Source organism: Amblyraja radiata, chromosome 2, assembly GCF_010909765.2.
Source record: "Amblyraja radiata isolate CabotCenter1 chromosome 2, sAmbRad1.1.pri, whole genome shotgun sequence".
Classification (NCBI taxonomy): domain Eukaryota; kingdom Metazoa; phylum Chordata; class Chondrichthyes; order Rajiformes; family Rajidae; genus Amblyraja; species Amblyraja radiata.
Window position 1 is genome coordinate 97,117,303 of NC_045957.1, and position 21,099 is coordinate 97,138,401.

The 21,099-nt window shown below is 43.4% G+C and overlaps 1 protein-coding gene across 1 annotated transcript in view; it reads left to right on the forward strand.

Annotated features, from left to right (window-relative positions):
* The window catches only part of plcl2 (phospholipase C like 2), a 258,870-nt gene that overhangs the window by 145,725 nt on the left and 92,046 nt on the right, over positions 1-21,099 (forward strand). Inside the window, exon 2 of the mRNA XM_033050889.1 lies at positions 871-3,354. Coding sequence (XP_032906780.1) covers positions 871-3,354 — 2,484 coding nt within the window. The remainder of the gene's footprint in view (positions 1-870; positions 3,355-21,099) is intronic.

The following is a 21,099-nucleotide window of genomic DNA, read 5'->3' on the forward strand; positions in this document are numbered from 1 at the left end:
GGGTCGAGACCCTTCTTGTAATTTGTTTCAAAGAAGTGCTTTTTTCAGATATCCTCACTTTAAAATTTAATGGTTTCCTTTTTGGTCATTTCATAATGAACTTGGATTTCCGTTAGGGAAGAGGATGAGCAACATTTTGACACAAGTTGCTTAATGCTGCATACCTTAAGAATGCCAATCTTTCTGGTTTGCTCTTCCTCACAGATGACAATTGCTTAAGGCCCTGTCCCACTTTACCGAGTTCCACACGAACTCCCCCGAGTTTTCCCCTTGATTCGAACTCGGGGAATGTCGGGGAATGTCGGTAGCGAGCTTGTAGGAGTCTGTAGATATTTCATAGCGGCTCGTAATGCCAGCCGTAGGAACTCTGGGCATCAGGTAAGTTGGGACGTTTTTTCAACGTTGAAAAATGTCCACAAGTTAAAGAAATAGCTCCGAGTACCTACGAATGGCTATTACCGTAATTCTCCGAGTTCGAATCAAGGGGAAAACTCGGGAGAGTTCGTGAGTAACTCGGGAAAGTGGGACAGGGACTTTAGCTTCCACTTAGCAATCTCCCTTATTGATCCAGTTGTGATCATGAATTGAAGTGAATGGGAAAGGTAAATCTTTGATCTCATCTTGCCTAAAGTGCAGGTTTTCAGAGCCAAGTGAAAATTGGATCAACAAACTGAGGGGAACACAATAAACTGCCAATGGCCTGTTGTTTACCTGTTGGGTGCCACCTCTGTGAGATGACTCGCAGTGTTTCTGCTGTATATATTTGCCCCGTCAATCTAATGGCTGAGCAATAGGGACTGATGTTTATGTGTGTTATCAAAGATCCTGAATGCAAGCATTTCTATTTATAGATCTTTCTCTTCTTTCCAGGATGGCAGCAGGCAACGAAGAGAGAGAAAGAAAACTGTCTCCTTCAGCAGCATGCCGACAGAGAAGAAGATCAGTAGTGCCAGCGACTGCATCAATTCAATGATTGATGGATCTGAACTTAAAAAGATTCGCTCAAATTCCAGAGTCTATCATCGTTATTTCCTTTTGGATACAGACATGCAATCCCTTAGATGGGATCCTTCAAAAAAAGAATCTGATAAAGCGAAGATTGACATAACGTTAATCAAGGAGGTTCGAACGGGAAGAAATACCGAAATGTTCCGTACCAATGCTATTTATGATCATATTTCAGAAGAATGTGCGTTTTCAATAATATATGGTGAAAACTACGAGTCACTGGACCTGGTAGCTAACTCTGCAGATGTAGCAAATATTTGGGTTACTGGCTTACGGTACCTAATCTCTTATGGGAAGCACACACTGGATATGATAGTGAGCAGTCACAATAATATGCGGGCTTCGTGGCTTTCAAGTGTTTTTGCATCAGCTGATTCAAAGGGTATGGGACACATCCCATTTAGCAAATCTGTGCAACTTGTTAAAAGTCTAAACTCTGGGCTAAAAAATACCAAAATCGAATTGAAATTCAAAGAATTGCACAAAGCAAAAGGGATAACAGGAACAGATGTTACTAAAGAGGAACTTATTGAAGTTTATCACGAGCTTTGCACGAGACCAGAAATATATTTTTTGTTAGTCCAATTTTCAAGCAATAAAGAATTTCTAGATACCAAGGACCTAATGATGTTTTTGGAGGCGGAGCAAGGAATGCCACACGTTACAGAACAAATGAGCATGAATATTATTCAGAAGTATGAACCATCAAAGGAAGGGCAGGAGAAAGGCTGGCTTTCCTTAGATGGTTTTACTAAGTACCTAATTTCACCTGAATGCCATATATTTGACCCAGAGCACAAGAAGGTTTGTCAGGATATGACACAGCCAGTGTCTCATTATTACATTAATGCTTCACACAACACATACTTGATTGAGGACCAGTTCCGAGGTCCCTCAGACATCACAGGATATATTCGTGCTCTGAAAATGGGGTGTCGAAGTATTGAAGTGGATGCATGGGATGGCCCTGACAATGAACCCATCATCTATACAGGCCACACAATGACATCTCAAATAGTCTTCCATCGTGTTATTGATGCCATTAACAAATATGCTTTTGTTGCATCAGAATACCCTTTGATTTTATGTCTGGAAAATCACTGTTCAATTAAACAACAGAAAGTGATGATCCAACATATGAAAAAGATCTTGGGAGACAAACTGTATACAAAACCCCCAACTGTTGACGACAGTTACTTACCCTCTCCAGAAGCCTTTAAGCACAAAATTTTGTTAAAGGCGAAAAAGCTGCCAGAAAATTGCATAGGCCTTGAGGGCAATATTACAGATGAAGATGAAGGAGCAGAAATGTCAACTAGGGTGACAGATGAGAATACAGATCAGCAGAATATAGCCCCCAAAAGATTTCTGCTTTGCAAAGAGCTCTCTGACATGGTGAGTCTTTGCAAATCTGTTATGTTTAAGGACTTCACAAAGTCACTTCAAAATCAGAAATTCTGGGAATTTTGTTCATTCAATGAAGTAATCGCTAATAGACTTGCAAACGAATACCCAAAGGACTTTGTGAATTACAATAAACGTTTTCTCGCCAGAATATATCCAAATCCAATGAGGATAGATTCAAGCAACATGAATCCTCAGGACTTTTGGAAGTGTGGTTGCCAAGTAGTGGCAATGAATTACCAGACACCCGGTTTAATGATGGACCTTAACATTGGGTGGTTCCGTCAAAATGGGAATTGTGGATATGTACTTCGACCTGCCATCATGAGAGACGAGGTGTCCTATTTTAGTGCCAATACTAAAGATTCAGTGCCAGGTGTTTCTCCTCAATTACTCCACATAAAAATCATTAGTGGCCAAAACTTTCCAAAACCCAAAGGCTCAGGTTCTAAAGGTGATGTTGTTGATCCCTATGTGTATGTGGAGATCCATGGGATACCTGCAGACTGTGCAGAACAAAGGACTAAAACCGTTAATCAAAATGGAGAGAACCCTATTTTTGACGAAAGCTTTGAATTCCAGATTAATCTTCCGGAACTAGCAATGGTACGATTTGTGGTCCTGGATGATGACTACATTGGAGATGAGTTCATTGCTCAGTATACAATCCCTTTTGAATGCTTGCAAGCGGGATACAGACATGTGCCACTTCAGTCACTGACTGGTGAAGTTCTACCATTTGCCTCATTATTTGTCCATGTGGCAATAACTAACCGTAGAGGCGGAGGGAAACCTCACAAACGCGGTCTTTCCATGAGGAAAGCTAAGAAGTCAAGAGAGTATGCGAGCATGAGAACAATCTTGATAAAACCTATAGATGAAGTATTCAAGAATGTTGTCCAGCAATTACGGGAAGCAACTGATCTTCGAGAAAACATGCAGGTATGTTTGTATATGCAGTTTTATTTGTAATGAAATGTAACAAGAATTCGAGTATATTGGTTTGGATGAGTTAGAGCATAAGAGCAGAAGTAGGCCATTCACCCCCTCGAGCCTGCTTCATTCAACACGATCATGGTTGTTGCACCTGCACAATCCCCATGTCGCTTGGTTGCTGTAATATCCAGAAATCTATCTTCTTCTTCTTGCATATGGCATGCACAGCCTAAAGTTGTAGGTCAACTTGTTCTATTTGATCTATTTGTGCACGTCAGGTTGATTGCATTAGTCGCAACAGGGTGGACCACGTGAAGATGGCAATCTCCCACCCCAGAAATCTATCGATCACTGGATTGAACTCAATTACTGAACCTCCACAGCAATGTTCCCTCTAATTTTTAGTTGTTCGTGTGCACAGAAATCTTGTTTTATGCTGTTACAAATGTGTGTGCCCACTGAATTTGTGTGCAAATATATGACCTCATGAGCTTTTGGTGTAGCAGTTTTTACTATTTTGTTAAACCATTCAACTTTAAACCAGCTTGCAGTTCTTTTGTGCTTCACACCCTTTGCATCCTTTGAATTTAACATGGTGAATCAAAATTTCTTTCAATAAAAACTCAATAAGCCAGCTACAGAATTTGAAATGGATCTTCGTAAACTGTACAATAAAGTCAATATGATTATGAGATTTTTACAAATAAGTATAAATTACTGTATAATTATTGATGACTACATTTTAGGTAACATTATAGTGTCTATGACATACACTTGTGAATGCTTTCGTTTTTCAAATGAAAGTTATTTATTTTAACAGTGTAACAAGTCCCCCTCCCTCCCCCCCCTCTCCTCCCCCTTTCTCCTCCCCCTTTCTCCTCCCCCTTTCTCCTCCCCCTTTCTCCTCCCCCTTTCTCCTCCCCCTTTCTCCTCCCCCTTTCTCCTCCACCTGTCCCCCTCTCTCCTCCACCTCTCCCCCTCTCTCCTCCACCTCTCCCCCTCTCTCCTCCACCTCTCCCCCTCTCTCCCCCCTCTCTCCTGCCCATCTCCCCCTCTCTCCTCCTACTCTCCCCCCTCTTCCTCCCCTTCTCCTTCCCCTCTCTCCTCCACCTCTCCTCCTCCCTCTTCCCCTCTCCCCATTCCCTATCCACCCCTCTCTCCCTTTCCCCATCCCCTCCCACCCCATCTCCCTCTCCCTCCTCTCCAAGGTCCAGTCCTGTCCATTTACCGCTGGGTTCCTGTCAGCAGCGCTGACATATTTGAGGAGGGTGCCCTGGCCCTCCTCCTGGTGAAGCGCGGGACGGATGCGGCGCCCGCGGACCTGATTTGCTGCCCGCGGACCGGATTTCCCCGGTGCCGAATCGGGCGGCGGATTTTGAAATTTGGGGGGAAAAATGTCTCCGTTATAGAATTCCCCCGCTATCATTTATAGCGGAGACATTTTATAGCGGAAATTTTTATTTTACCGAATTTCTAAATCGTTTGTGCGATTTTCGTTTGTGTGTTTTCTTTGGGTGCTGGTTTCAAAACGTGTGTGCGTGCGCACACGCGCACAGCTTAGAGGGAACATTGCTCCACAGCCCCCTTGGATAGAATTGTGAGCTTAATATTGTTAAAATGAAACCATGATGAGAACCCATGGACACTAATGATAATAACCAAATATTGTTGATATAGTGTAGAACAAGATTTAGGAAGAAAATAATACTGTGAGAAAGGAATGAGAGTCATAGAGTTAGTGGAATATTGAAATCAGAAATATGAGGAAAGTTGCTTCACTAGATTGTACAGTGAATAAAGCTCTGAAATAAAATTGGAAAGTCATTTGCAAAAACAACAAACCTGCTTCAGTTTCAGATAATTGATGAGGTTACAGCAGTGGACTTGGACTTTGGTAAAGCATTTGACAAATTCCCTCATGGTAGGCTGTTCCGAAAGACTATTGCACATGACGTCCATGGCAATTGGTATTCAAAATTGGCTTGGCCTTAGAGGACAGAGGGCAGTATGAAAATGTAAGAAAATACTGGCTCCAGGGGCTTCTTGGTCGGCATGGACGCATAGGATTGACGGGCCAACTTACGTTCTGTATGACTATGTCTCTACGACTCTGTCCATAATTCCTGAAAGTTGGCAACACAAACAAATAGGATGGTAAGGAAGATGTGCAGATTACTTGCTTTTATCGAATGGGGCATTGAGTATAAAAGTTGGCAAGTCATGCTGCAGCTCAATAAAACTTTGGTTGAGCCACCTTTGGAGTATTATGTACAGTTGCTACATCACAGGAAGGATGTGGAGGCTTTGACGAGGGTGCAGAAGAGATTCACTAGGAATTGCCAGGATTAGAAAGTATTATCCATTAGGAGAAATTGGACAAATTGGGATTGTTTTCTCTTGAGTGTTGGAGGTTCCTGGAACACTACCATACAAACTTTGAAAACGGAGCAGTGCGGCACAAATTAGAGAGGCATAAAGTTGGTGGATCAGCAGTCTTTCCCAGAGGTGGAAATGTCAATAGGAAATATCAAAGTAGAATGTATAGGTTTAAGGTGAGAAGGAGAAAGTTAAAAGGAAATTTGTGGAATAAAAGGAGGCTTTATTACTCACTGATTGGTAGATGCTAGGAATACACTGCTAGTGCAGGTGGGGGAAGGGGAGAGAAGGGCAGATATGCTAGCCACATTTAAGCAGGTGTGACCAGGCAGAGAATGGAAGGATATGGACTATGTGCAGACAGATGGGATTAGATTAAATTGGCGTTATGGTCGGCACAGATATGGTAGGTCGAATAACCTGAATCTGTGCTGTACTGCCCCGTTTCAAAGTTTGCATGGTAGTGTTCCAGGAACCTAGATATTTATCTATTTTCCAAATCTTTTCTCATTATAATTTGCTTTCAGTTGATGGGGTAGGCAGCTTTTTCCCATTGTGTTGAACCCTTCAATTTCTTAATCTCTGCAGAATAGCACCCAGGTGTCCACTCACAACAACAGAGTTAAAACTCAAGACAGACACAAAAAGCGGGTCAAGCAGCATCTCTGAGAAAAGGAACAGGTGACATTTCAGGTTGAGACCCTTCTTCACACAGTCTGAAGAAGGGTCTCGACCCGAAACGTCACCTATTCCTTGTTTCCAGAGAGGCTCCATGACCCGGTAAGTTTAATTTAGTTTAGAGATACAGCGTGGAAACAGGCCCCTCGGCCCACCGAGTCTGCACCGACCAGCGATCCCTGCACATTAACACTATCCTACACACAATGAGGACAATTTACACATATACCAAGCCAATGAACCTACAAACCTGTAAGTCTTTGGAGTGTGGGAGGAAACCGAAGATCTCGGAGTGTGTCTGTCTTCGGTTTAAACCAGCATCTGCAGTTCCTCCCTACACAGAGTTGAAACTCAATTCATCTGTCACGAGGTAGACACAAAAAGCTGGAGTAACTCAGCGGGACCGGCAGCACCTCTGGAGAGAAGGAATGGATGAGGTTTTGGGTCGAGACCCTTCTTCAGACTGATGTCAGGGGAGTGGGCAGAACAGAGATAGAATGTAGTCGGAGACAGTAAGACTGGGAGAACTGGGAAGGGGGAGGGGATGGAGATAGAGGGAAAGCAAGGGCTATTTGAAGTTAGAAAAGTCAATGTTCATGCCGCTGGGTTGTAAGCTACCAAAGCAAAAAATGGGGTGCTGTTCCTCCAACTTGTGCTGGGCCTCACTCTGTTAATGGAGGAGGCCAGGACAGAAAGGTCAGATTGGGAATGGGAGGGGGAGTTAAAGTGCTAAATTTATCATCTGTCACTAATTGCGTGATAATTTCTGGTTAATAAATTACCATGTTGAAATCAAGACTAGTCTCAGACAAATTATATGAGGATTGATTAGTACTGAGATGGGCATTCCGCTTATGTTTATGAGAAAATACCCGTATTTGTCAAGATAAATAACAAGTTAATGTTCCATGTGCATGTTTTAAAGCTTTAAAAGGTAATAAGATTTATTTTTTATGGAAGGTTTAGTTACTGGTGAAGAATGTTTTCATGGATAATTAACTGCTTGATCAGTTTCTGTATAACATCTTCAATGATTTGACTATAAAAAAATAATCAATCACCTCATAATCTGCCAGTACAGTAACCCACATTTACCAAAGCCAAGGACAACTTTGGCAAAAAATCCTAGTGAGAAACAATAAAACACCTCATTGTGCCACAAATAATGTTGTGATTTGAGACTTTCACTTTTGATTTACTGAGTAAGAGTTAATTTTAACATTGAAATGTATGGGGCAGCAATTGCCACTTGGCCCATCATATCCATGTCGGCTGAAAAATAATTTAGATTGATTCCACTCTCCAGTTCAGAGCCATGTTGAGAATGCACATCAGATACTCAACCAAGTTTTTTATACAATATCTTGAGAGTTTCTATCTCCACCACTCTTTCCAGCAGGGAGTTCAGCACATGCTAACTGGAAACATTGTTCCTCAATATATTTTAATTTAAACTATTATTTTACTAAGGGTTATAATGTTGTTTTACTCTGGTGAAGGAAATAGATTCTTCCAATTCAATCTCTCTAGGACTTTCATAATTTTGTATACATCAGAGAACATTTGTGCTTCAAACTGCCACACATATGTCTGTGTTATACTGTTGTACAGCCTTCATGTCTGCAACCTTCTCTCTCACGCTCTCTGCCAAAAAAGCCATAGAGATGGAGTCATACACAGGGCCTCTGGCCCAACTTGCTCATGCTAACCAAGACGTCCCATCTACACTAGTCTCACCTGCCCATGTTTGGCCCATATCCCTCTACACCTTTCCTACCCAAGTACCTGTCCTAATGTATTTTAAATATTTCCACTTTTTATGGAGATAAGCTTTCATTTATCAGACAAAGCACCACAATACTAAATATGACCACCTAGAGCCCAAAGGTTACTTGTAAAACTTGTATCTTTCTACCACTGCGAAACTGTGACAAAGAACATGAAGAGAGATTAAAAAGAATGCAATGAATGTTAAAATACTATTTATCTGCAATTTTCTTTTAAAAAAACTCCTCACTCTGTTATACATATCACCCCATTGTGCTATTATTGATCTCAATCAACCACGATAGTAGATATTAAACTTCAAACCATTGAACCATCAGACTCCAGACATTTCAGATGACAATTTCTCTTCTCAGTCACTTTCTAACAAAAAGTTCCATACACATTGCAATAATGAGGGCCTCAAGGCCTGTCCCACTTGGCGTCTTTTACGTGACAGGCCGGTAGTGACTGACGCGCGACGGTCGCGCGAGTCATCATGCGTCCGCACAGCCGTCTGGAGCGCGTGACGTCATTTGAAGATAGACACAAAATGCAGGAGTAACTCAGCGGGACTGGCAGCATCTCTGGAGAGAAGGAATGGATGATGACTCGGGTCAAGACTCTTCTTCAGTCTGAAGAAGGGTCTCGACCCGAAATATCATCCATTCCTTGTCTCCAGAGATGCTGCCAGTCCCACTGAGTTACTCCTGCATTTTGTGTCTATCTCCAATCGTCTTGGCCCCGCTCTGGGAGTAGGAATGGGGACGGATCCGGATCCGCAATGGCCGTGAGCCCCAGGCCGAGTTCGCCGATCGTTTGCCTGCTTCTGCTGCTGTTGGAGGTGAGACGCTGCGCCGCGCCAGGGTCTTGGGCCTGTCCCACTTTGGCCGTCAGTTACGCGACAGGCCGGTGGCGCGCGAAGATTTCGTGCAGGATGAAGTCCACACTCCTCCACACCACTCCATGCACCCGTCACGCGCTACCCACACGCTAGCAGGTCGCGTAAATGGCGCGCGAATGACGGCCAAGTGGGACAGGCCCTTTATACAGTTCCCTCCATAATGTTTGTGACAAAGACCCATCATTTATTTATTTGCCTCTATTTATTTACTCCACAATTTGAGATTTGTAATAGAAAAAATCACATGTGGTTAAAATGCACATTGTCAGGATTTTATTAAAGGGTATTTTTATACATTTTGGTTTCACCATGTGGAAATTACAGCTGTGTTTATATATAGTCCCCCTATTTCAGCGCACCGTAATGTTTGGGACACATGGTGTTTGTAATTGCACAGGTGCGTTTAAATGCCTCCATAATGCAGGTATAAGAGAGCTCTCAGCACCCAGTCTTTCCTCCAGTCTTTCCATCACCTTTGGAAACTTTTATTGCTGTTTATCAACATGAGGACCAAAGTTGTGTCAATGAAAGCCCAATAAATCATTATGAGACTGAGAAACAAGAATAAAACTGTTGGAACCTTTGGCTTACCAAAATCAACTGGTTGGACATCACTGAGAAGAAAGAGAGCACTGGTGAGCTTACTAAGCGCAAAGCCAAGGAAGGCCTCCACAGGCGATGACACTAGCAGGCCAAGGAAGGCCTCCACAGGCGATGACAGAAGAATTCTCTCTATAATAAAGGAAAATCCCCAAACACCTGCCCGACAGATCAGAAACACTCTTCAGGAGTCAGGTGTGGATTTGTCAATGATCACTGTCCGCAGAAGACTTCATGAATAGAAATACAGAGGCTACACTGCAAGATGCAAACCACTGGTTAGCTGCAAAAATAGGATGGCCAGGTTACAGTTTGCCAAGAAGTACATAAAAGAGCAACCACAGTTCTGGAAAAAAGGTCTTGTGGACACATGAGACAAAGATTAACATATCAGAGCGATGGCAAGTGCAAAGTATGGAGCATAGAAGGAACTGCCCAAGATCCAAAGCATACCACCTCATCTGTGAAACACGGTGGTGGGGATGTTATGGCCTGGGCATGTATGGCTGCTGAAGGTACTGGCTGACTTATATTACAACTGCTGATAGTTGTAGCATGATGAATTCTGAAGTGTATAGACACATCCTATCTGCTCAAGTTCAAACAAATGCCTCAAAACTCATTGGCCGGCAGTTCATTCTACAGCAAGCCAATGATCCCAAACATACTGCTTAAGCAACAAAGGAGTTTTACAAAGCTAAAAAAGGTCAATTCTTGAGTGGCTGTCAATCACCCGATCTGAACCCAATTGAGCATGCATTTTATATGCTGAAGAGAAAGCTGAAGGGGACTAGCCCCCAAAACAAGCATAAGCTGAAGATGGCTGCAATACAGGCCCGGCATAGCATCACCAGAGAAGACACCCAGCAACTGGTGATGTCCATGAATCGCAGACTTCAAGCAGTCATTGCATGAAAAGAATATGCAACAAAATACTAAACATGACTACTTTCATTTACATGACATTGCTGTCCCAAACATTATGGTGCCCTGAAATGCTGTAATTTCTACATGGTGAAACCAAAATGTATAAAAATGGCCTTTATTAAAGTCTGACATGTTTAACCACATGTGATTTCTATTACAAATCTCAAATTGTGGAGTACAGAGGCAAATAAATAAATGCCTCAAACATTATGGAGGGCACTGTAGCGCCTAACAAGCTTTGTTTTCTTGTTTTGACCTTGATGATTAATGCCTCAGCAGGTTTTGGGTGGAACAAGTCTTGTTTCACACGTACGTCTGGCTCTTGTTTAATTACCACTAATTCAGGCTGCCTACTCCACTGTGAGTGCATTAAAAGTAATTGCTAGGGCTCATTAACCTTGAGTTTTCCTTCTACCTGTTAAGATTCTGTAGTCTATAAACTATGAGGAGAAGCCAGACCAGGGCAGGGAGATCATGTTTACTTTGCTTTGGCAAAGATGTGGCACAAACATGAGGCTCAATTTTTTTGCTTTATTTAAAACATTAAAAATTATTTGTGCAATATATATGTGAATTAGGTGCTGTCACCATCCAAAATCTACACATGCCCTTCTGTTTCCTTCTGTTCCTGCCCTTCTGTTCCTGTGCCAGTAACCCTTGAGAACCCTTGAGAAGGGTTACTGGCGCAATAAGTGTAATGTACAGGGAAAATATTCAAACAGTAAAATATTGCTGATGCAGAAAATTTGAAATTTTTTTTTGTAAGTACTCAGCATGTCAGAAATCACGTGTGGAGAGAAAAACAGTTAACATTAATAAATGACAATTGTTAAAGTGGGAATAACCTTGGCTTCAGCATTGCTGGTGTATCAAAGGCTGCGCCATGTGGTTTGAGGTTGGGGCTTGCTCACAGTGCTTCCTGTCACAGTGCTTCCTGTCACAGTGCTTCCTGTCACAGTGCTTCCTGTCACAGTGCTTTCTGTCACAGTCACTGTTCAGACCACGCCTTTGCACTCCATGATGTGAGGGCTCAGTGAAGGCTGCCATCTGCGCCTGGTCCACATGGTTGTGAGTGGATTCTGAGTGGTAAACCAGGAGAAGTAACCGGGCTAGTGCTTAGGTCAACACTTCACAATATTTTAGATGGCTCAGCATTGCCCGTCAAATCGGCTTTTACATGGAGCTGTTTAATTTAGTTTAGTTTAGTTTATAGATAAAGCATAGAAACAGGCGGCCCACCGTATCCGCGCTGACCAGCAATCACCCATACACTAGTTCCATCCTACCAACTAGGGACACTTTACAGAAGACAATTAACCTATAAACACGCACATCTTTGGAATGTGGGAGGAAACCAGAGAAAATTCACGCGGTCACGGGGAGAACGTACAAACTCCGTACAGACAGCACCCACAGTCAGGATCGAACCTGGATCTCTGGCGCTGTAAGGTAGCAACTCTACTGCTGTGCCACTGTGACATCTCTCACCTCAGATATCCTTGGGTAAGCCAATGTCAGCAATCAGCGTAGTACAGTGCCGAACCATCCTACCACCACCAGAGAACAGTCCTGAACTACTATCTGCCTTATTGGAGATCCTCGGACTATCTTTGATCGGACTTTACTGGCTTTATCTCGCACTAGATGTTATTTCCTTATCATCTATCTACACTGTGAATAGCACGATTGTAATCACGTATTATCTTTCCGCTAACTGATTAGCATGCAACAAAAGCTTTTCACTGCTCCTCAGTACACATGGCAATGAACAAATCTAAACAAAATCTGATAGAGAGACTGCAGGGGGTGGTGATAGTCTCAATGACTAATGTCAACCACTGCAGTCAAACGACTGGACAGTCAGAGGGGACCTAGAGTGGGTGTCCATAGAGTGAAAGCAGGCCAAAAAAGCACTAGTGTAAAGACAAATGAGAATAAGTTGGTCCTGAATTTTCATAGGGGTCTCCCAATGGCCGACCATATTTTACTGGAAGACCATTGGAGTTCTTGCTAAAATGGGGTGAATTGGTATTGATATTGGTTTACTTCGACTACCTTAGTTGTTAATACCGTTTTTTACACAAATGGTGGTTGTTGCCTGGAACGCCATGCCAAGAGTGACTGTGGAAGCAGATACAATGGCATTTAAGAGGCTTTAGGTGCATGGCTATGGAGGGATATGGATCACATGCAGGCAGTGGAGATCAGTTTAAAATGTTTGGCAGGGACATTGCAGGCCAAAGTGTCTTTTCAATGCTGTAAGGGCCTGTCCCACTTGGCTGTCTTTCGCGCGCCATTTACACGACCTGCTAGCGTGTGGGTAGCGCGCGGGTAGCGTGGGGACGGGCGCATGGAGTGGTGTGGAGGAGTGTGGAGTGGCGTGGAGGAGTGTGGACTTCGTCCTGCACAAAATCTTCGCGCACCACCGGCCTGTCGCGTAACTGATGGCCAAAGTGGGACAGGCCCAAGATCCTGGCGCGACGCAACGTCTCGCCTCCAACAGCAGCAGAACCAGGCAAACGATCGCCGAGCTCAGCCTGGGGCTCACGACCGTTGCAGATCAGGATCCGCCCCCACTCCTAATCCCAGAGCGGGGCCAAGAAGATTGAAGATAGACACAAAATGCAGGAGTAACTCAGCGGGACCGGCAGCATCTCTGGAGAGACGGAATGGGTGGCGTTTCGTGTCAAGACCCTTCTTTCAGACCTAAGAAGGGTCTCGACCCGAAACATCATCCATTCCTTCTCTCCAGAGATGCTGCCGGTCCCGCTGAGTTACTCCTGCATTTTGTGTCCATCTTCAAATGACATCACGTGCTCCAGACGGCTGTGCGGGCGCATGATGACGCGCGCGAATCTCGCGGGACCGTCGCGCGACCGTCACTACCGGCCTGTCGTGTAAGTGACGGCCCAAGTGGGACAGGCCCTGTACTGTTCAATGTTCTTTGTTCCAATATCAACGTCTAGTGATATTGCTGAGCTGCATTTGGTTGAATGGTATGCAACACTAATTTGATACCAGTATGGCCTTTTGCTGTCATTACCCAGCCCGTGTGTGGATTAAACTTGTGTTTAGTTTAAACTTGTGCACGTTGTTAAAAATAATGAAAATAAATCCTCACTCCTATGCAATTTAGAAGAATCTTGAAATACTTCCAGGTTAGCTTGTGAAATTTTTCTTGTGTCTGCTTTTGCAACTGAATGCATTTTATGAGCTTTCCTACACTCTTTATATGGTAGCAATGTAGTAGCATAGTATTGAAGTTATTGGAAAAAAGACACAAAGTGCTTGAGTAACTCAGCGGGTCAGGCAGTATTTCTGGAGAAAATGGATAGGTGACATTTCGGGTCAGGATCCTTTTTCAGAAATGAAGAAGACCCTTCTACACAGATGTGTAAGAAGGAACTGCAGATGCTGGTTTAAAACTTCTGAAGGGTCTCGACCTGAAATGTCACCCATTCCTTCTCTCCAGAGATGCTGCCTGTCCCACTTAGTTACTCCAGCTTTTTATGTCTATCCTTATTCACAGCTGACCCTTCTTGTATTATTGACTAGTTTCCTGAACCACTGATCCAAGAGGAAGGGAGTTTGAATTCCATTTTAGTAGTTGGGGAATTAAAATTGAATAAAAATGTCATGGTGTAATGGTGGCCAAGACATTCTATATTGAGATTTATTTAAAATATCTGGCTCACTGCTGCCCTCGAAGGAAATCACACATCCTTAAACATGTGTGATCCAGATCCTTTATTATGCCCTTGAATGTGATTCTGTTTAAGTTGTAATCAGGGATGGAAAATAAATGCCTTTTCCTATGCTCCACCTTCTATGTAGAGGGAAATATGTCAGCAAATGTCTTGTATGTGGTGGCCATGATTAAGTAGCCGCTAGCGTGAACCAGACATGATTTGAACAGAATGAATTTTTTTTTAAACTGCAGATGCTGGAAATCTGTAATAAAAACAGAAAATTCTGAAAACACTCAGCAGGTGAAGCAGCATATGTGGAAAGAGAAACACAGAGAATGATTTAGATTGAAGACTCTTCACCAATTCAGATAGAAGGTTTACAGCCTGAATGCTGATGCTGTCCAATCTGCTGAGTATTTCCAGCACTTATTATGACCTGAGCAATTCCATTTGCAACAATAGAATGCATATGAGATGGATGTAAAGCAAATAAAATATAGTGTTGAGGAAATGGGGGACAGGCAGATTGAGCAATAGATGTAACATCTGGTGTGAACAGAGCCGAGCCAAGCCTGTTGTCATATGGTGTATGAGGAAAGCTTTTTTTACACAGAGAGTGGTGAATCTCTGGAATTCTCTGCCGCAGAAGGTAGTTGAGGCCAGTTCATTGGCTATATTTAAGAGGGAGTTAGATGTGGCCCTTGTGGCTAAAGGGATCAGAGGGTATGGAGAGAAGGCAGGTACAGGATACTGAGTTGGATAATCAGCCATGATCATATTGAATGGCGGTGCAGGCTCGAAGGGCCGAATGGCCTACTCCTGCACCTATTTTCTATGTTTCTATGTTCATGCACAAATATGGTGAGGTTCAGATGTATTAAAAATCTTGCTTGCAGCAGCATTATAGACTCAGATTACACACAAGAACATAAATTATACATAAATTACACATAGTGTATTATACTTATGGGCCTGTCCCACTTAGGTGATTTTTCAGGCGACTGCCGGTGACTTGTCAAGTCATCACTTGCTCGTTATGTAGGCGGGGGACAGGGCAAGCGGGGGGGGGGGGGGAGCGCTGTCTGAGTGATATTCACACAGTTCAAAGCCAATGTAGACACACACCGTGATGAGCAGGAAGCTGTAATTAAGATGGTGAAAGCACAGTGTATGGGAAGGGTCATGTAAGTCCTTTAAAAGAGTGGGGGGAAGGGGGGGAGAAGGAGTGGAGACAACTTTTAAGAAGCTAGAGATACACAGCTGTGAAGCTCGGCGGACATTAACATTACCGGTCGGTTATCCTTGGTGCTGAAAACTACTGCTTACACTTTTTTTTCCCCAATGAGCCAATGAAATTCACTGGTCAGCACTGGCAACAACCTACGAGAACCTTCGACCTCCTGACAACCCACTAGGACCTCCTTGCGATCCACCTACGGCACGAGAATTCTCGCCACTCCATGGCGACTTCATTCTGGTCGCTGCTAATTTTTCAACATGTTGAAAAATTCGCAGCGACCATAATGAGGCCGCGACTAGTTCCCAGAATGTGGGAACTCCTCACAGCCATGAAGGCGACTACCCAGCAACCACCCGCAAACATGTGGCGACCTCATAGTCTCCTGCAGTCGCCTAAAAAGTCGCCTAAGTGGGACAGGCCCATTAAGATGGCACAGTGGTGCAGTGATAGACTTGCTGCCTTACAGCTCCAGAGACCCGGGTTCAATCCAGACTATAGGTGCTTTTGGTAAAGAGTTTATACGTTCTCTCCATGACCTGCATGGGTTTTCTCCGGGAGTGCTGGTTTCCTCCGACACTCCAAAGACGTACAGGTTTGTAGGCTAATTGGCTTGGTATAAAATGTAAATTGTCCCTAGTGTGTGCCGGATAAGTGTTAGTGTGCAGGGATCGTTGGTCAGCACGGATTTGGGGGGGGGGCCGAAGGGCCTGTTTCCGTACTGTATCTCTAAACTAAACTAAATATGAGCTGCAGAGAAGCATGACTAGTAGCTCAACTGAAAATTTTAATACAGCTCCTGCACTTCATCCAGGCTTTTTTATGGAGTACTCCTGATGTGGACTCGCACCACATCTTGTTCCGTTAGCTACATGATACCATTTGTAGAGTCCTCCTGCTCTCTGGCAGATACAGATCAACCTCTTTCACTGGTACATCGTCTGAAAATCTTCGTGTTCTGCGTCTCACATGTTCACTTAATTCTTGAAGTATCACCGACCAGATTGCTTTTTGGAAAAAAAACAGTTTCTTCTATCAACAGTGCACCTGCCCTTTACTTTTAAGCCAACTATGCACCACTAATCACTTGTGATATCAGACTGCATATCAGGCTGCATGCAGTTCTTAAGATCTACAGGCGGTGCTGGTTGCAAATTGAAGTCATGAAAAACACTACACAAATTTAACAGTTTTCCTGACTGCAGGCACGTTTTAATCCCGCATCACAATGTCCACACGGCTCTTTTTTAAGGATTAGATCATTTCCCTCTGTAATTAAATCCTACCAGACTGTTTCATTCAATATTTATTCAGCAGTATCATCCTAGCATAGTTTATCTATATTACTAAAAGTCTGATCTTGACCACTTCCTGTTGTTCTGTATATTGATTTTATGAAAAAGCGCTACCACTTACAGCTGTGATTTTTGGCCATCTTACTCAGAGCCCCCCTCCGCTGAGCAGGACAAGGATTTTTCCCATTGATGAAAAATAAAAGAGTTATTAGTGTTTAAAAAATGTTGAGACCACGCCCCTTCCAGAGGGACTATAAAACCCTGAAGTGTTGAGTGCCTCAGTCAGTTCTGCAAGATGGGGGAGCGAGAGGGTCACGTCTCATTCTGAGCTGTGAATAACACTGAACACATGTCTACTAAACTGTGAGTGGTTTTACTGACCTGTCTGTGCCCTTAATGTGGTTTGAAAGTATAGTTTGGAAATGCTAAAGCTGTGTTGCCTTTGGTTTGAAAATGCTAAAGCTGTGTTGCCTTTGGTTTGGAAATGCTAAAGCTGTGTTGCCTTTGGTTTGGAAATGCTAAAGCTGTGTTGCCTTTGGTTTGGACATGCTAAAGCTGTGTTGTCTATGGTTTTTAAATGCTAAAGCTGTGTTGCCTATGGTTTGGAAATGCTAAAGCTGTGTTGCCTATGGTTTGGAAATGCTAAAGCTGTGTTGTCTAATTAAAGTTGCCTTGCCCTATATAATTAAAAGTCTAATCTTGACCACTTCCTGTTTGCGCTTTATAATGATTTTAGAAAATACGCTACCATGTACGGCTGTGATTTTTGGCCATCTTACTCAGAGTCCCCTCCGCTCATCAGGTGCCGAGGATTTTTCCCATCGATGAAAAATATAAGAGATATTAGTGTTTAAAAAATGTCGGGATTCTCTCTTCTTGGTTCTTGGTTTCTTGGTTTCTCCTGTCAATCACGCCATGAAGGCCACGCCCCTTCTGGTGGGAGGGGGAGGGACTATAAAACCCAGAAGTGTGGGAGTGGCTCAGTCTCTGCAAGATGGAGGAGGGCGAGGTCACGACTCGCTGTCCTTAGTGGCCTTGCACCCTGCTTCTTCTTGCGAATGGCGTGCACAGCCTAAAGTTGTAGGACAACTTGTTCTATTTGATCTTACTTGATTGTGCACGCCAGGTTGATTGCATTTGTCAAAACAGGGCGGACCATGTGAAGGTTGCAATCTCCCACCCCGCACCCTGCTTGAAATGGTATGAAACTGCACTTAATTTTGGTAGCCTTGCACCCTGTTTGAAATGGAATTTCAAGGAATAGCCCTGCCAACCCACCAGCCGTGAGTGCGTGAGCTGCCAGCACAACAAGCTTGAGTGACTGAGCTGCCAGCCCAAGAATCCATTTGGCCCACTATACTAGCCCTCTGGAAACCAGTCCCTTCAGCCCACAACACCCATACTAGCGCTCCAGAAAGCCCCCCCCCCCACTGGCCACCAATATTGGAATTGGTGGAGAGGTGGAATATTGCTATGGGGGACCAGCCCTCCCGTGTGATGCTGGGACCCAACGGGTCCCACTTAGTCTAGTAATATTATATTGTCAGCCATTACATTTATTTCTCTTCAATGCTTTCATGGTCATTGAGAGGTGGAATTGCAGATTTTATAAGATCACAGCTCAAACATATTTTTAATTCTCTAGTCGACGTAAAGAAAATTGTATATTCTTAATGTGAAAACTCTTTGTCTACCTTTGTGCTCTCATCATCTAGCGTTTTGTTATTTGTTCATTTTAGTGATTGGAAATGGCATACTGTGGAGCAGAGAAATTGAGATTTCATTCCAAAGTATTTCTCATGATTCATCTTACAGGCAATTTCTGAAAAGATAGATTTCTTGAAAATTATTGTGTTAAAGATGGCTTACATTACATTGGTGGGGTTATCAAACCGGATAACTGGTAGATAGCAGGAATGACACAGTTTGGTCAGTGTTTCAGCTTGACATTAACACTACTTCTTCTTCTTATCGAGTCCACACACAAGATTAGAAGTTGTTCAGCCAGAGCTGAACACACTTCTCGGCATCTGCACAATGGTGTCTGTCTTGCGCTTCTTGTGCTTCTTGTGCGTGGTGGTGGAAAGATTGGTTGAAACAGGGCCGCGACGTGAACGCTCTTTCCTTGACCCCAACACTACTTAAAAATACTGAATGAATTATGTAATTGTTACATTGGTATCAATAACAAAAACAACATAGATTTATGTGGGTGAATGTTATAAATTGATTGCTTTTAATTTGACAATTAATCCAGCTTCTAATAAGGGCAAATATGAGCCATGCTTTGAAATTAGTGATTATGCTAAACACCTCATTACCAGTGGTGCATGATCCAAAGGATGATATTTCTTCCAGTGCAAAATTCGTATTGGTTTTGTGCTTTATGTTTGTCCTACTTTGGAGAGTGAAAAGATATTAAAACATCCATATTCTATTGTCTCAGTAAAAGCAATTTTATCGACAAACCATGAGGATATTGACTTTTGTGTACTGTCTTTCAATTAGTATGATGGAGACTTCTTTATTTTACATAACTCTCGCTTTTTGAGATTCCAATTTTTGATGTTTAAAACTTCTTCAATTTTTTCCCTAATCAAACTATATGTCAAAAGCATACAACCTTTTGGCTTGGCTGAATTAAGCGACCTGGATTTTCAAATTAACTTTTAAAATCACTAAACTTGCCTTGCTGGATAAGGAAACATGGGATAATTGAGACTTTTATTAAATGGCACAGTTCTTTGTCTTTCATTAAAAATCCAAATGTAGTTTTATGCCCCTGTCCCACTTAGGAAACCTGAACGGAAACCTCTGGTGACCTTGCTCGCGACCCAAGGTTTCCATGAGGTCGCCGGAGGTTTTGGTCACTCTCCCCAATGGTCGAAAGTGGTTTCCGCGTGGTCAAGACTTCATCTAGGTTGCTTCGATTGTTTCAACAAAATCAAAACCAGCCTCGACTAAAAATAGGTTGCCATTTGGTCGAAGCCAGTGGAGTGGGGTCGCTTTTTATTTACAGGCAGTCGAAGGCCATCTCCTTCGCTAACCGGCCATTTAGATTGGCTCATTGGAGTTTTCAGGACCTAGAAGACCCGCCAATAGGTAAAATGCTCGCTAACTTTATTAAACTTCTTAAAACTGTCTCCACTCCTTCTCCCCCCCACCCTCCCTTCTCTCCCCTTCTCCTCCACTTCTCCCCACTTCTCCCCCCTTCTCTCTCCTTCTCTATCCTTCTCGCCCCTTCTCTCCCCCCCTCCCGCGCTCTCTAAAGGACTTACCATGTTCTGTGGCAGCCGTTTACCTTCCTCTTCATCGCGCAGACAGCGCTCCTCCTTTGCGATGTGTTTGTGTATGTGCGGTCGGTAGCAAAGAGCCTATATGATCGGTAGATGCAACTCGTGCTTCAGTCGATCCAGGTCGAGGCTTTCCAGGCGAGTGACCAAAACTTCCGGCGACCTCATAGAAACCTTGGGTTGCGGGCAAGGTCACCAGAGGTTTCCATTCAGGTTTCCTAAGTGGAAAGGGGCATTAGGGTTTTTTGTGGAAGATTTGTCTCCAGGTGAGTGTTTCCTTCTGGGTACAGTGATTTTAGCTTTGGATGATAGGGCAAAACAACGCAAGGCCAAGTGCAGACTGGATGATTGTTTCGCTGAATACCTTTGTTCAGTCCGCCTGGACCTATGTGATCTCCCGGTTTCCAAACACTTTAACTCATTCCCATGCTGTCCTTTCGGTCCTGGGCCTCCTCCATTGCCAGAGTGAGGCCAAATGCAAATTGGAGGAACAGCACCTCACATTTCGCTTGGGCAGCTTACAACCCAGCGGTATGAATATTGATTTCTCTACCTTCAAGTAAATCTTGCATTCCCTCTCTCTCCGTCCCTCCCCCACCCTAGTCGTTGTACCAGTTTGGCATCCTGGTGAATTTTATTGGCTGTATACTTGTTTTCACCTAGCTCACAGCTAACAATGGACTGCTTCCCTGATCATTGTTACTTTTTTGCCTATCTTTCATGTCTTTGTTACATATCCCTCTCTATCGCCATCTATGTCTCCCATTAACCTTTCCCCTGACTCTCAGTCTGAAGAAGGGTCTCGACCCGAAAAGTAACCCATTCCTTCTCTCCAGAGATTTGTGGAATTCCCTGCCACAGAGAGCAGTGGAGGCCAAATCACTGGATGGATTTAAGAGAGAGTTAGATAGAGCTCTGGGGGCTAGTGGAATCAAGGAATATGGGGAGAATCCTCATATGGGGAGAATCCTGCACCTATTTTCTATGT